Source organism: Belonocnema kinseyi, chromosome 1 (genome assembly GCF_010883055.1).
Source record: "Belonocnema kinseyi isolate 2016_QV_RU_SX_M_011 chromosome 1, B_treatae_v1, whole genome shotgun sequence".
NCBI lineage: Eukaryota > Metazoa > Arthropoda > Insecta > Hymenoptera > Cynipidae > Belonocnema > Belonocnema kinseyi.
In genome coordinates this window covers 77,455,546-77,470,884 of record NC_046657.1, presented here as the reverse complement: position 1 = coordinate 77,470,884, position 15,339 = coordinate 77,455,546, and the positions used below count along the sequence as shown (strand labels likewise).

Below are 15,339 nucleotides of genomic sequence, written 5' to 3'. Positions count from 1 at the left end.
AGCTTCAAGGAGATTATGTTGAAAAATAAAAAAAAATTTACCCAAAAAAAATTGTTTTTATACTTCATTCTAAGGACTTATTGAACTACCCTCGTATATAAATCTGAAAGAGATCAGATGAAGAGTCAAATAGACAATCTTTCGCCCAGCTTCATTAAACATGATGAATTAGGTGACATTTCGATTTCTCATACTCTGATGTTGACCATGTTAGATGGTAAAGTCTGCAATGCCATTACAGAAACGTCTTCTTCAGAAAGATGTTACGTTTGCGGGGCAACACCAACTATGACGATCAACATTGACGAAGCTGTCAGAAGAGAAAGTGATCCCTCTACATTTCAGTTTGCCGTCTCCCCTTTGCACAACTGGATTACGTGTTTTGAATGTTTGCTGCACATCTCCTACCGCTTGGAATTCCAAAAGTGGCAACCTCGAAGTACTCCTGAAAAGGCTAGTCATAAAGAGAGGAAAAAAGCTATTCAAGCAGCTTTCAAGAGTAAGATGAGTCTACTGATTGATATTCTCAAGGCCGGAGGTAGCGGGACAACAAAAAACGGAAATACAGCTCGCAGATTTTTTAGCGATCCTAAAACTTCATCTGAGATTACTGGAATCGACATACGTTTGATAGAAGAATTTGCTACGATTTTACAAACGCCGTCTTCTGGATTCAAAAGCAACAGCAAAGAATATGGGATAAAAGCTCTTATTGCAGCAAGACTCTTCATAGAACTATGTGGTTGGTATTGTATGCCAGCTTCTGTACACAAAATTCTGATTTATGGTGCACCGATCACAGAAAATGCTTTATTGTCGATTGGTCAACTCTCAGAGGAAGCACAAGAATCATATAATAAAGTTCTGAAAAACAGCAAGGAGGAAAACAATACAAGAAAACTTTCAAGAAAACATACTAGAATCGATATTTTACATGCACTGCTTACTACGTATGATCCTGTAATCATATCAATAACACCAATTCCTCGAAAGTAATCAAAACCCTTTCCGAAAGAAGTTATTACTCTTTTAAAATTGCCACAAGTACGAGCAAATAATTCTTCACCAAGTGTTGATAGTTCTTCAGAAGATCAAAGCGATTCCCGCAAAGATTAAATATCTTTATTAGTGAGAGGCGACGGGGCTCACTTCAATAAAGCACCCCGAAAACTGTCAGGTCATCCAATCTTTTGAATTGCGTAATTTGGACAGCAGATTTAAATTCAGCGATTTGAAAAACCTCCCGGTACAAATTTTAAAGAATATTCGCTAAATTTTCAAATTATTGGTTGCCATATATGCAGGTTCAGGGGCCTCAAAACCCCCCGGGTAACAATTTTTTAGTAATATTGGCAAGAATTACACAATCTTTATCGCCATACTGGTTCCGCGATTTTGAATTTCGTAATTTTGACACTGTATTCGGCTTCAGAGACCTCAAAAACATCCAAGCAACCATTTTTTTGTACTATTGGCAAAAATTCCACAATTTTGTGATCGCCATATTGGATCTGCCATTTTGAACTTCGTAATTTTGACACTGGATTCAGTCTCAGGGATCTCAAAAACCCCCATGGAAGGTATAGTTTTTCATTTGAGCCGAACTGTGATTTTTGTCCTGCAAATGTGTGGTTCCGGCTCACTGTGCATCAGATTGGTATCCATCGCCACTATTTGTTGCAAGTAACTTTTCTATTCATGATAAATCATAATAATCGTAATCCAAAAGAAGGCAATTTCCCTTGATAAGAGACGAATTTCCAAATCGCTCGATTTTAAGTTAATATTCTCTTAGTTTCTTACGTGTCTCTCTGTTCCCGAGTAATATCATTTGACAAGGACGCCTTCAGAGACCGCAGATTTTTTCGCATTTTGACAAGTTTTGTCTTTACACTTCGAGTTGGTAAGCGTAATTAAAATTGGTATGGAACACTGATTCTTTCCAATTCTAATGACCTTTTCAATACAATAATTTTGTATGTCAATATTAGCTTTCTCTAAAATAGTATTAACTGAATCAAAGAGATGGTTCTTGTTGGTCGGATTATCCTTCACGTTATAGAGTACAATGTTCCTGGCTCTCTCTTTATTTTCTGTAAACCCAATTTTTTTCCAAAATGCTCAATTTATTTTCCAAAAGGACATTCTTTTCTTCTAGGATAATACATTCCTGTTTATAAATCTGGAGTTCCTTCAAAATGTTTTCATCCGAGTTTTTTAAGGACTTAGTATCTTCGATTACCAAGCTAACTTTCACATTTGCTGATTTAACTTCTTCTTGTACAGATAACAATAAATTGTTCAGCTCTTCATTGGTCGTCATATTTTCTGACTTAATTTCACTTTCACTTTAATTCGTAATACACACGTTTGTATGCACAACCACAAACAAACTTTAGGGAGCGGACCCCAAACACGTCCGACCGACATTAAGACTCGTTGCTACAACAGTACATTTTGTATCGAGGACGAAAAAAAAGCAAAATAGTCATCCGCCCTTGATACACACCATACTTTTTGTCTTACCCCTTTTGAAACCAATCATGTGAAGCATATAGAGGATGTTTGATTCTCTTGACAATTTTAGATTATAAGTGAAAGGAAGAAATAACCCTATTTAACAGGAGGGAGACTGTGGGATCCAGCGATGCAAGTTACAAACGCTACGGTTACATGCATTTGCCACTCTCGAAACCAATCGAAGCTCATGTTCACCCGGTGCAGCGTTTGTGTAGCTGGCGTAAAGTTTTATATAACTGACGTCAAGTTTCATGTGGCGGCCGTAAAGTTTCATGTCAGCCCAGCGGCGAAGTACGCATGTGTGAACGTCACTAGGCTAGAAGCGGCCACATTACGCCTGCTTCACATGCATACAATGGCGCATTCTCAAGGGGGGTAGAGCAACTAATTTTTTTCTAAAAAATATATTGCTGCCTCATTTAAAATGAACCGAAATTGATTTAGGGTTTATATTTTCTACTTTATAAACCGCTTTTCACAATTAGGTTATGTCAATGTGTCGATCCTAAAATCCGATTCATTTATTATCTGCCTTATGCATCGATTCAATCAAATACGGCATAATCTCAACTGATGAGTCAATTCTGATTTTTTTTTATTTGATCACATGTTGACTCGGTTTATAAAATTCAGTTAATGAGTCAATGAGTCGATTCGATCACAGTTTGAGTCGGTTCAAAAAATTCGACTTATGACTAATGTGCGCATCACTAAATATTACAGAATTGATTTTATGAAAGTTATATAATTTAAGGAGCAGTAATATATATTACGAATCAACCTAACTTTAAATTATATTCAATGATCTAGTCAGGAGAGCCTCTCAAGTTTCAGACCAAATTCCCGACATTTTACCCTAGTAATAATTTGTCCGAATAATTTAAATGTTCCAATGCACGCTTTAAAAGGGAACCATTTATTATTTAAAGTATTAAAAAAAGAAGTTAAGAATGAAAAATTAATGCAAGAAACAATTTTAAATTTAAATCGTTCAAAATTCATAATTAAATTTGCGATGAAGCAATTTAAAACTCAAACGTTCAATATTGGATATTGTACTATTTTAGACAATTTTTATTTCAAATTAGAAAGATTTTAATGAATTATTTAAAATTGTACAGCATGAAGCTCTTTTTATTCACAAATTTCCAATAAATTTTGAATGTAATGAATTTATTGTCCTTCAAGTATTAAAAATATAATTTCCAAGTTCAGTGCCCACCCTACTTTTAGATATTTAAAATATTTTACCGATTATGTTGGAACTTTCACTGTTTTCGTGTGCATCAGCCTCCGAATATTTTTGATGGAAATATCTGTAGAGCGTATTGAAAAGTAGTCGGCTATCATTGCCAAGCCGAAGAAGCTGATGCACTAGCGGCGGAATTTCGTTTGGATCGCTTTTTGGCAATACATGGCATAAAGCTCTCATCACCGTCTCAAGATCGTTTTTCTCCAATGACATCTCTCTGTTTTAAAATAAAAAAAAGAAATTGAATTAGAGATAATAAAATTTAGATATACAATACGATAATTATTAGAGTATAAATCTGATAAAATGCCACGATCAAAAAAGTCTTCGCATTTTCGGAAATGGTATTGTGCATGATAAATAATAAAATATTTACCGGAACATTTTTGCGAGCGATGTAGAAATTTTCGGGTCCCAATTACTATCAATTATCGATTTTACGATAAGGGATTTGTACTCCGTGCCGGAGACTTCAGAACCTTTGTACCCTATAAATTTATCTTCCTTCATGGTTTCTAATAAGAGCGGAAGGATATCTTTCCAACTAAAAATAATCAAATTCAATACGTGAGGTTTGCAGTTAAAGTAATCAATTTTGACTCCTCAGTTTATTCCAAGAGTGTCCAGGAGTGCATAAGAGATTATATGAAGTTGGCAGCAACCGTCCCCAATTTATTAAGGCATCTGACTTTTCTTCAACCTACCGAATAGCGATCGCCTCATTATTTCACAAAAGAGGAGAAACGATAGACATAAGCAAAGTTGGGGAAAAGTGTTGCTAACTTCACATCATGTAATATTATATTCATGTATTGATATATTGATATAATACACTGAATACAAATGTTAATGGTATAATCCTGTGACGATTAGACCTCGTCGATTGCGTAAGGTCCAATCAGACCTTGAGAAATTTCGAAATTTATTAACTAAAACATGGCGCCGACTACTCTTCTCTCACAACCCCATTGATATATTCTTCGAACAGTCACAAGCCACCCTATTACTTTATGTTTCCAGTCTATTGTTATTGTATATGGGTTACTCCATATCAAATTTACAACTGAAAAATTTATTACAGCGAACATTTTTTCTCGCATTCTTTAGAGTAAAATAATCTACACGTATTTTTTTGATTCATTATCAATTTTTTATTTTCATCCTATGATTTCTTAAACTTTTGAAGTGTATAAAATGAAATTATTTTTATTCAATAATAACTCGAAAGCTATTCGTTTTGAGAAAAAATCCTCGTCGCCATTAAAGTTCATATTTCCAGGGTGGTCGTTTCGATTAAAGATGAAAAATTCCCATCATTAGCCGGTTCGGAAAAATTGTACACGATCCATGAAATAAAAAAATTCGAACTTAGCAGCTAAAAAATTTTCCATTTCAATTAATAAAAACTGAGCTGCTAATCAAAGCACTCAAAGTGGAACTTTTGATGTTTAAACTTTTAAAATTCAAGTTTAAAAGTTTTTTAATTTAAAAATTTGGTATTAAAATGCTCAATAATTTACACGTATAATATGAAAGCTGCTAACACTTTTCAACGGAACAATATTTAATTAAATGCAGTTAAACTGCCAAATAAAAAATAAAAATTTTTTCTAAATTGTAGAGTTCAAAGATTCAGATTCAGTTCCCAAAATATAAATCCTCCTTATCATTTTCAATGCTCTAAAGTGAAGAATCAATCAATGAATTGAAAAAAGGTCAAAATTGTATTATTTTAAGCAATTTGAAGCTAGGAAGATTAAAAATTAAATCATTACATTTTTTTATAAATTGAAGGGGCCATTCTAGTAACTATTCCTGAAAAAAGCGCTATCTTCGTGAATTTTGTATGGGATTATTGATAAAGATATTGATGTGGGATTTGTTAGGTCAATATAGACACTCTTGAAGTAGATTAAAAAAAATAGTGAAAATCCAAATTTTATAATGAATTTTATAGGGAACATCGCCATTTTCAGACTTAACCTGAAATGCTTTGATTTTTCTATTTCAGATGGCGCAGTTCAGAGATTTTTTCAACAAGCCGGGACCTACCTAATTTTCAAAACGTTGCGTTTCACTGACGTTTTTGTGTATAAAAAGTGTATACAATGAATGAAAAATTTGGTTTATAGTATTTCAAAAATGCATTTAGAAAGTTTAACAAATCCTACACCAATCTATTAATCAATAATATCATGAAAAATTCACAGATAGCGTTTTTTCGGGGGTAGTTACTAGAATGACCCCTAAAACCTCATTTTAAATATTGTCTTAAAATTGATTCGTTTTGAATATTTGATTTATAATTACTGATTTTAAATAAACAGTTAGATATTTCTGAATAGTAAGTAATTGTTCTTTTTCTTAATTAAAAATTTTCAAATTGAATAGTTTCAAGATGGAATATTTTAGACATAAACAAAATTCGAAATTTAACCAAACCTTTAATTATAAATACATTAGTTTGGAGTTATTTTAAAATTAAAAAAAGTTTGTAAAGTTTCAATCGGACGTTTACATTCGTTTAACTAATAACACTTTCTAATTGAAACAGTTTAAGTTTTAGTTATAAAATCTGGAAATTATATCTAAAACTGTGAACTGATTCCCAATCACCTTGTAAAATCAATTATTATTCATTATTAACCCTGACAAAACAATTTCATTTAAAAAATAATTTATTTATTTATATTCACAGTTGATCAACTAAAAATGTTTTTAGTCCAAAATTTACAATTGCAAATGCTTCTAACTTTTAATTCTTTAAGTTTTTATAATACTTTGTAAAATTCTTTAAATTAGAATGTACGCTTAGAAATTAAAATCTGATATAGAACATTTTTAAAGTGAAAGATTTTCGAATTACGCATTCTAAACTAAATGATATTAAAATTGAAAAAATATAACCATCTAACATATTATTTAAAAAGCGGTTGAAATTATAGTCGGACACATTCTTTTTTCCTAAAAATTTGTAAAATTCCCGCTCAAAAAATAAATTCACCGTCATTTTACGTTTTTTCCCGGTCTCATAAAATTTCCGATAATTTCCCGGCCACCCTGATTTCGTATAAGCTTAATGAAAAAATGTAAATAATGCATCGTTTTTGTTGTATCACGCATGTTTTTGGAAACTGTTATAAACAAAAGGAATTTTTTTAAGTCGGATCGCTTTTTTCTGTCTGCAATTATTTATAATTGTATTGCGAATATTGTGAGCAAATTTCACAGTGGGTCATGTAGTAGTTCGCGAGATATTTAAATTATTAGAAGCTAATGGCGAAACTCACTAAGTAACCTCGCTCGGCGCAGCGCGCGCCAATATTTGAGCTCGGTTTTTTCCGTGTTCTGAAATTCATAATGCCAGGGCAGTGTTTTGCTTTTCTTGTCTTGCGCGGTCATGAACTTATACTAATTTAAATATCTCGTGAACTATTGCATGGCCAACTCTGAAATTTGCAAACCATCCTATCAATATAATTGTAAATTGCAGACCGGAGAAAATAACATCGTAAATATGCTAGAAATTGTACGTTCTGAAAACGAAATTTCTTCTCGGGGATGCGCCACGATCGTCCCATTGTCTTGAAACATGGGCTTCATGATTTCAATAGCAAGCACAAAATCGTGTTTGAAATCCTCATCGAAATCCGCACTTTCGTTAATTTTAAAATCGCATTCCATACTCGTGGAAGGTTCTGCTCCCATCTCCAATTTTTCACTGGACATCGCTTCAAACGCAGTGAATATAACGAAAGTTTCATAAAGACTGACTTAACTGACAATGAGTGGCGTAGAAATAGAATTCCAGAGAAAGAAAAAAGGTTCACTGTCACTGTTGTTAACAAAAAAATAAAGAAAAAAAACGGAGCCAAAAAGAATCGTACCCAGAACCTCGAGTGTACCAGTCTGACGCCTTGTCCGCTACGCCGTTGCTGCTGTTACACACGAACTCCGCGAGCGGCGGTAGTCGCTTGTAGAGCAAGCGCACCTCATTTTTCTAAGTCTTGAATAAAAATCACACATTTTGCCAGTGAAATCCGTGCGGGTCATTACGCGGCGCCCCCTTGTTAGGGATATGAAGAACTTTTCCGCTGCAGGACCAGATGGTATTAAGAACTTCGGGTGGAAGAAGCTTCTACACATTAACATCTGGCCCGCATATCCCCTGTATTGAAAGTCGGAAACGACCATTCCCCAGAGGCTGGTGTTAAGCCGGAGTATACTCTTACAAAAAAAAAAAAACTTGTCAAACCCAAAGATTTACACGCAAATAACTTGTTTGAACACAATGTGTAAGATATTTACAGATGTCATAAACAATAGGATTGCTCGAAGAATTGAGCATCTGTGGAAAGAGATGTACGAACAACGTGGCTCAAAAAAAGGTGTAGCAGGCTGCCGAGAGAACCTCCTAATTGATAGGTCTATCTGTAAAGACTCAGAAGCCCATCAACGTGCCCTGTCAATGCTCTGGATTGACTACCAAAAAGCTTTTGATTCAACCTCTCAGAGACTAATCATCTGTCTGAAAGCTTGAAGGTTCAGCTACTTGACAAGAAAATGCACGGAAGTTTTCCCAGAAATATAGAAAAACAGTCCTTGTCAAAGGAACCAACTTTTGCTTGTCTCAGATCATCAGGGATTAAACCAGGTATAAAGGGTTTCATTTTCGCATGCCAAGATAGTGCCATTTTCACCTTAGTATACCATGAGCGCATTTTATGTCAAGAAGTTTGCAGCCATAGGTACAGTGCCACGACTCAGCCTTTCCGAACGCTCTGAAGGGGATAAAGTCCAAAAAGAGAAGTGCCCAATTTCCTCGCACTTCGATTTTTGGATAGCAGTCTCCGTTGCACACTCGAGGCCAAACATCGCTCTCCTAGACTTCGAGAAACAAATTATACTTGGGATCGCATGCTGGGCTCCAGCCGACTACAATATCACTGCCAAGGAGAAGGAAAACGATGTAAGGTGCGAAGAACTTAAAAGGGAGCTGCAGCAACTGTACCCAAAATATTCGGTTAAAGTAATTGTCCTTGTGATCGGTGCTCTCGGAGCACCGGCTCGGAGCATGTTAGTCCAAATGTGTCGAAGCAGTAGCTTGTATATATTTGATTTGGAGAGCCTCAATCACTGCTGTTATATCCTGAATGCGACACTTAGGCACGAATATTTATAGGTAGGGCTCTCCAGCGTCAATGCGTCTAATAGCATTGATAGCCGTGAGGATAATCAGGGGATGCTAAAACATCCTTTAAAATAACTTCAGCAACTTTCTCTGCTAGGATATGTTTCCTTAATTTATTGTACAGCGATATCTAGCCCCAAAAGTATAATAAAAAAATCTCCCGTGATATTGGTTATTCTTAACAAGGATGTCCAGCGATTCTTAGGAACAAAATTCAAGGTATTTTCCACGTCAAGAATCAAATGATGAAATAACCGTTTGTTACAGATGTAAGAAATGAGCTATTTCATTTTTTATTGGCCAACCACTTTTGAAGAAAATAGAACCAAAGATAAACAAATTCATAATTTCTTCGATCACAAGTCGTCTTGGAAATCTTTGCGAACTTTTTTACATCTTTGCGAATTCGCTTAAACCTCCGGAAGGACTTAAAATTTTTGTGAAATCTGGAAATTTCTGTAAAATCTTTTAAATTCTTGAAATATTTGAAATTTTTGTGAAATGTTTTGATCTTTTTAAATTTTTATTAAATCTTTGACATCTTTTTTATTACTTTGAAATCATTCAAATATTTCTCATCTGTGTAAAATCTTGTAAAACCTTAGAAATCTGGTTTACCATAAATTTTCAAAAATCTTCGAAATCTTTGTAAAATCATTGAAATCTGGTATACACACCTTTTTCAAATCTTTAAAATCTTTGCAACATTTATGAAATGTTCGAAATCTTGAAGAAATTCTAGTGAAATCTTTGTCAAATCATTTGAAATATTTGTGAAATTTTTCTTAAACCTTATTTATTCTTTGAAATTACTGACTGTTTTGTGAATGAAGTTTTTGATGAATATTGCGACTTTTTGACTTTTGTAAAATACGTTTATATTGTTTTTCACCAAAATTTTAATCATAAATTCAGAATTCAAATCTATTTACAGGTCATGGAACTCACACATTAAGAAAGTCACACGAAAGCTATCGGTCTTAAAACTGCATTAAGATCTCCTAGTTATTAGGTTCTCTCTCTATATTTATTAATAAATTAAAAATGTTTGTAATGTTCAGAATCCTTTTAAATATTTTAGTATCTTTGAAATACTTTGAAACTTTTTGATATCTTCAGTAAAGTTTTTTAATCTGGTGTACACTCAAAACTGAGTAGTCAAGCCCTTGAAAAATTTGTTATATGGCCATGACTGATTCTAATTTTAAAACTGAATTCCACGTATTCAAGATTTTCAAATTCGGCGGTGTGCCATTCACTGCGCAAGGGAGTGGGGCATTAGCCTGCTATCGCAGCAAAAAGATTAACAAATGCGAACGATGGCCGAAGCTACGCTTGCGCTGTCGGTTGTCAAATGGACTCAGTTTATTCTAAGTCAAATTACAAATGGGGCTAGGACGCCCAGGCGACGAAACAAACATCATGGATGTTTGCTAAATATTATTCATAGTAATAAGTATTATTTATAACTATGAATATTGTATAATTTATCAGGCATCAAGGGGATGTTAAAGCAAACCTTAAATTTAAATCAACTACCTTTACTTCTACGGTATGTTTTACATATTTGAATTAAAGTGATGTCTGACCACAATAGTTCAATAAAAAAATCCCCATGGTTTTTTTTTAAAGGAAATTTCAATTTCCTTCCTAGAATCGTTAGGGGTTCTTAAAGACACCATTAAAGTACAATTCAATACTTTTCCTGATGGGGAACGCATCCTGAAATGATTTTAAAGGGATTTTTGTATTTTAATAGTTCAATGAAAAATCTCTTGTGCTCTTGGTTCTTTTTAAATGTTGGTTTCCGTCCTTGCATCTTTAAGGGGTGTTAAAATGACCAGCAGACATCCTACATTAATAAAATTGTGAACCTGTCTTTTATTTCGTTGAGTCTGATCTACAGAATATGAGGCAAACATATACAAATTATAAGTTTGTCAATCGCCTGAGTAAAAACTGACAAAAAAAACTCAAGTTTGTGATAAAAAAAACCCAAAAAACCCCTAGTATGCAGCCTTAATTTTACAAAAATTTGACTTGTTTCAATAAAAAAGCTTGAATTTTATAATTTGACCTCAAACTTGTAATCGGAAGCTTAAAAACCCCCGTAGTGCTGAGTCCCATTGAAATCTGCCATTTAATCGATTTTTGTTTTAATTTGGGTGAACAGGATCGAAATTGTCGCATTTTTCAATATTCACTTGAAATTTATTATCAGAAACTCTGAAAGCTTTGAAAAACCTTGAGCTGGTTGAGTACACGAATCTTTCGAGACTTTCGGAAAGCTCGAATGTAAACTCGAGCCGTTCGAACATCGAGTTTTCCGCACACCCTTTGGAAAAGGTTCTTTTTCTGACTAGTCTTAGATTAATCTCTAGGAGAATACAAAATAAGATTTTGAATATATTACCTTGTGTGATCATCTTCATTGTTTCGTAAACTTTCTAAACAAAATTCGACGAGATGTACAAGAGAAGTTTTTCCATACTGTGTAAATTCCTTCACAATCCGATTAATAATTGCGTCCACACTATTTGTATGTACTTTTGCTTTGTATAAACTCCTTAACACAGATTCTACTAATTGTCTTCTTTTAGTTTCACAGTTTTTTGAGTTCGAAAACCCAATAAGAATGTTATCTAAGATTTTTGGGGCATCTAGATGACATACTCTCTCAGTCATCAAATTGCAAAGCTAAAACAAAGTTTATTTGTTAGCCAACATACATTTTACACAGAGGTTTTTATTCAATATTCTAAACAAATCGTATGATTCAGCAGATAAATAAATCGATTATGTGTTTCGTCTCATAATCTAAGACAAGTACGTGCCTACCTAAACAAAATTAAAATTTCGTAGAGTCTCCTAATTTTGAAAAAATCGAAAGATAATTTGAATGAAACTTTCTTAAAATCATAACTATAAAGGAATGACAGAGAAATGAGGAAAGAGGAAGAGAAGTAAGAACGACGGTGGCAGCGAAACAATTAAAACACATGCTGCGCTTGCATACATTGCATCAGGGCACAGGTCGCACACTCATGCTAACTTAAATCCTCCTCACATTGAAAAATACACGTGCTCAACGCCAATGTTTAAATTAAATCTAAAGCGGGAACAGGATCTTGTAAATTTGCAGGCTTCACCTGCAAATTACTTTGTATTGTTGTTTTCACTTATTTGCAAGTAGATTCTTCTCGTTTGGGATAAATATGCGCGAGAAAACAAGGCTCGATCGAAGGGCTAACCGATAAAAAATTTTTTTCACATGTTTCATCTTTTTTCTTTTGTTAGAGACATCTCATGGGCTTTTCATATGGAGAAAGAGTAAGAATCGCTTTTGCGAATTCTCTTGGGTTTGAAGCCGATTAAAGTCACACAGGTACAGGCGCAACCGAGGGCTATACACCGGGGGTGGAATGTGGATACAACTCCACCATTTCAAATCCTGTACATGGGGCGATGCAAACCTCATCGCCGAGGATTCTTCGCAGCACCACTACTATCATCTTTCGGCCATAAGGGTTCCGAAATGTCCCTCCATCCGTTATCACATTGCGCCAGAGCAGAAGACATTTCTCGACTACCCGAGCAGGAGGGGAGAAATTGAGCGGCCTACGTATCATCAACTTCTCTTTCCTTCCAGATGTTGAATACTCTGTTTTTCTGGACAAGGCTGCTCAGGACATTCTAAAGGTTTGCGGCTTTGCTATTTATATTTTGTTCGCTGTTGAAATGTATTTCAAGAACTTGAATTTGATTTTTAATGGCGTCAGTAGACGTGGAGATATATTTAAACGTTTTTGTTAGCTCCAGACCGAAATTCGCTCATTAACCTCCGCCCAGTACTATGTAAATTCAGTGGATTTCCTTTTTATTGTAATATAATATTGTAACCTTCGTCTTTCTCAAAGTTGCATTACAAAACGTTTTCCTGTAAAAGAAGATATACAATTTCAAAGCTATGTCTTGCACATTCACGCAATTTGTGGGTTTTTGGATTACTTTGAACTGGTGTACGTGGTGGTGGCTTGGAGGGTTTACGCTGGGATTTCTATGATTGTGGTTCCTCTATTTCCTCGTTTTCCGAAAGAAGCAATTTTCCGCCTTCCATATGATTCAGCGTGCTTTGCCCATGTAATTGGGGTTGGCAAGCGTGTTCAGTTTCTCAGTGTCAAAACTCAGTGATAATCAGTATGACCCTTGCTTTCTACCGTGTGAATTGCGAACAGTGCCATTGCGTATCGTTCTACACTTTCAGCAAGCCTTGCCTGTCATCTGATCAGACAGGTAAACTAAATTTGCTTTCATGATAGCGAATTCTTCAGGAGGCTGTCAAAATTATAATCTTCGTAACACAAATGTCATTTGTTTATATGGAAAATGCAAACAGCATACCCTCTCTGATGCTGCTGTTATTAACCCTTGTGTGTACACGTAGGTACCAGAGTACCCACCACGGTACATTTTTGCTTGTAACTAAAATGAAAAAAAAATCCGCTTTGTGTCTCCAGATTATCTTCATTTTGTTCAATTGTAAGCGAATCGTGCATATAGGTCATTTAAGATTTTTTTTGCAAAAATAATCGACTTTAAGTATACCTTCTTGGTGAACTTATTTGCGTGAAATGGGTTGAGTAACGATAGGATGCATGAAATTTAAGAGGATAAAAACCCCGCAGATGAAGATCGTGGAAAAATCATAGATGTTCTTAAAGCCGCGCTGATCTAAAGCAAGACTTTGATGAAACCAGGATAGCTGTTGACAGTTTAACTATTAAAATTGATGGAATCTCTTAAAAAGTCTCATTGATGGATGATCGACTGACTAACCTGGAAAAAAGGGTGAATAATAATAATTTGTTGCTACAAAGATCTGTCACATCCAAACTACTTTTAATACCGTTCAAGCTGAATACACATGAGGTCTCCCCATACCATGCTGGAGACATTGAGTCTTGTATCAGGAAAATTTCACAGCGCACAGAACGTAAGAAAAAGTTCATTTTATTTGACTTTCCTAAAAGCAATTCATTCAATTTGGTATCCATCGCCACTATTTGTTGCAAGTAACTATGAAAGTAAATATGAAACTAAGAGATCAATGAATATATTTTTACGGATATGATTTATATACGTTGAAAAAAAAATTTTTAAGTCAGAATAACCCCAGAGCGTATGAAAATATGAAACTAAGAGATCAATGAATATATTTTTACGGATATGATTTATATACGTTGAGTGTTAGGACATGCGACTATGATAACAACAAGAAATTTTAGAAACCTTTTAAAAATATGGAAAAATTACTATTTTCATGATATATTTGATTTTGACATTAACATTTTAAAATGTATAGTATATATATAGTAGTATATATATATATATTCTTCTGGTGGAAGAAGTTTCCTTCAACCCATCAGCATTTGGCCCGTATTTTCACCTCATATTTAAATACGGAAGAGCCAATTCCGGCGTGGTTGGTGGAAGGGCGCACAATGCTCCTGCTGAAAATAGGGAATTTAGCTGACCCAAAAAATTACAGGCCAATCACTTGTCCGAACACACTGTATAAGATATTCACAGCTGTCCTAAATGATAGGATTGTTCGGGCAATTGAACATGTGTGGCAAGAAATGTATGAACAACGAGGCTCAGAGAAAGGCGTAGCAGGATGTCGGGAGAATCTGCTCATCTGTCTATTGGCAAGCTTAAATGTTCATCCGCAAATCGTGAGGTGTATAGAGAAATTCATGCCGCTTTGGAAAACCAGATTTACTATCTCCTCTGGAAAAAATCGTATGACAAATAACAAAGTCACCTTTCAGAGAGGTGTCATTCAGGGCGACACCATGAGCCCACTTCGCTTTTGCCTCACATTATTGCCACTATCTCTAGCACTTCGCCATTCTGACAGGTACTTCTGCGGCTAACCTGCAGATCGAAATTACAAGGTCACTCAGGTATTTTAAATGGACGATCTTAAGATCTATGCTCAAAACAAAAAGACACTACATCTAGCTCTAGGGATTGTCGAACGATATACTGCGGAAATAGGAATGGAATTCGGGTTAGATAATTGCGCCAAGGTTTATTTTAAGCGAGGATCACTTTTTGGCATCCCTTAAGACCCTGAGTTTGTCGATCGAAGCGCTATACGACACCTTTGCGCTGGAGAAACTTATACATACCTGGGCGTGCCATAGAGCCGCATACAGGACGTGTCATCTATGAAGGATACTCTTCGAAGCAGATAGAAACGTCCCATCCGGCAGATTTTAGCTTCCGAACTGTCGGCGAGACACAAAGTATCTGCAACAAACTTGCTTGTCGTCCAGGTAGTACTCTATTCATTTGGAATGGTTCCATGTAC

General features: G+C 35.0%; 1 protein-coding gene across 3 annotated transcripts in view; it reads right to left on the bottom strand.

Moving 5' to 3' along the window:
* Nucleotides 1-15,339, bottom strand: part of LOC117168927 (Fanconi anemia group I protein) — a 426,852-nt gene that overhangs the window by 385,999 nt on the left and 25,514 nt on the right. For all 3 annotated transcript variants that reach the window (XM_033354903.1, XM_033354921.1, XM_033354913.1), the window contains exons 2-4: nt 11,377-11,660; nt 4,149-4,316; nt 3,772-3,989 (exon numbers count right to left, since the gene is read on the bottom strand). In XM_033354903.1, coding sequence (XP_033210794.1) covers nt 3,772-3,989; nt 4,149-4,316; nt 11,377-11,660 — 670 coding nt within the window. The remainder of the gene's footprint in view (nt 1-3,771; nt 3,990-4,148; nt 4,317-11,376; nt 11,661-15,339) is intronic.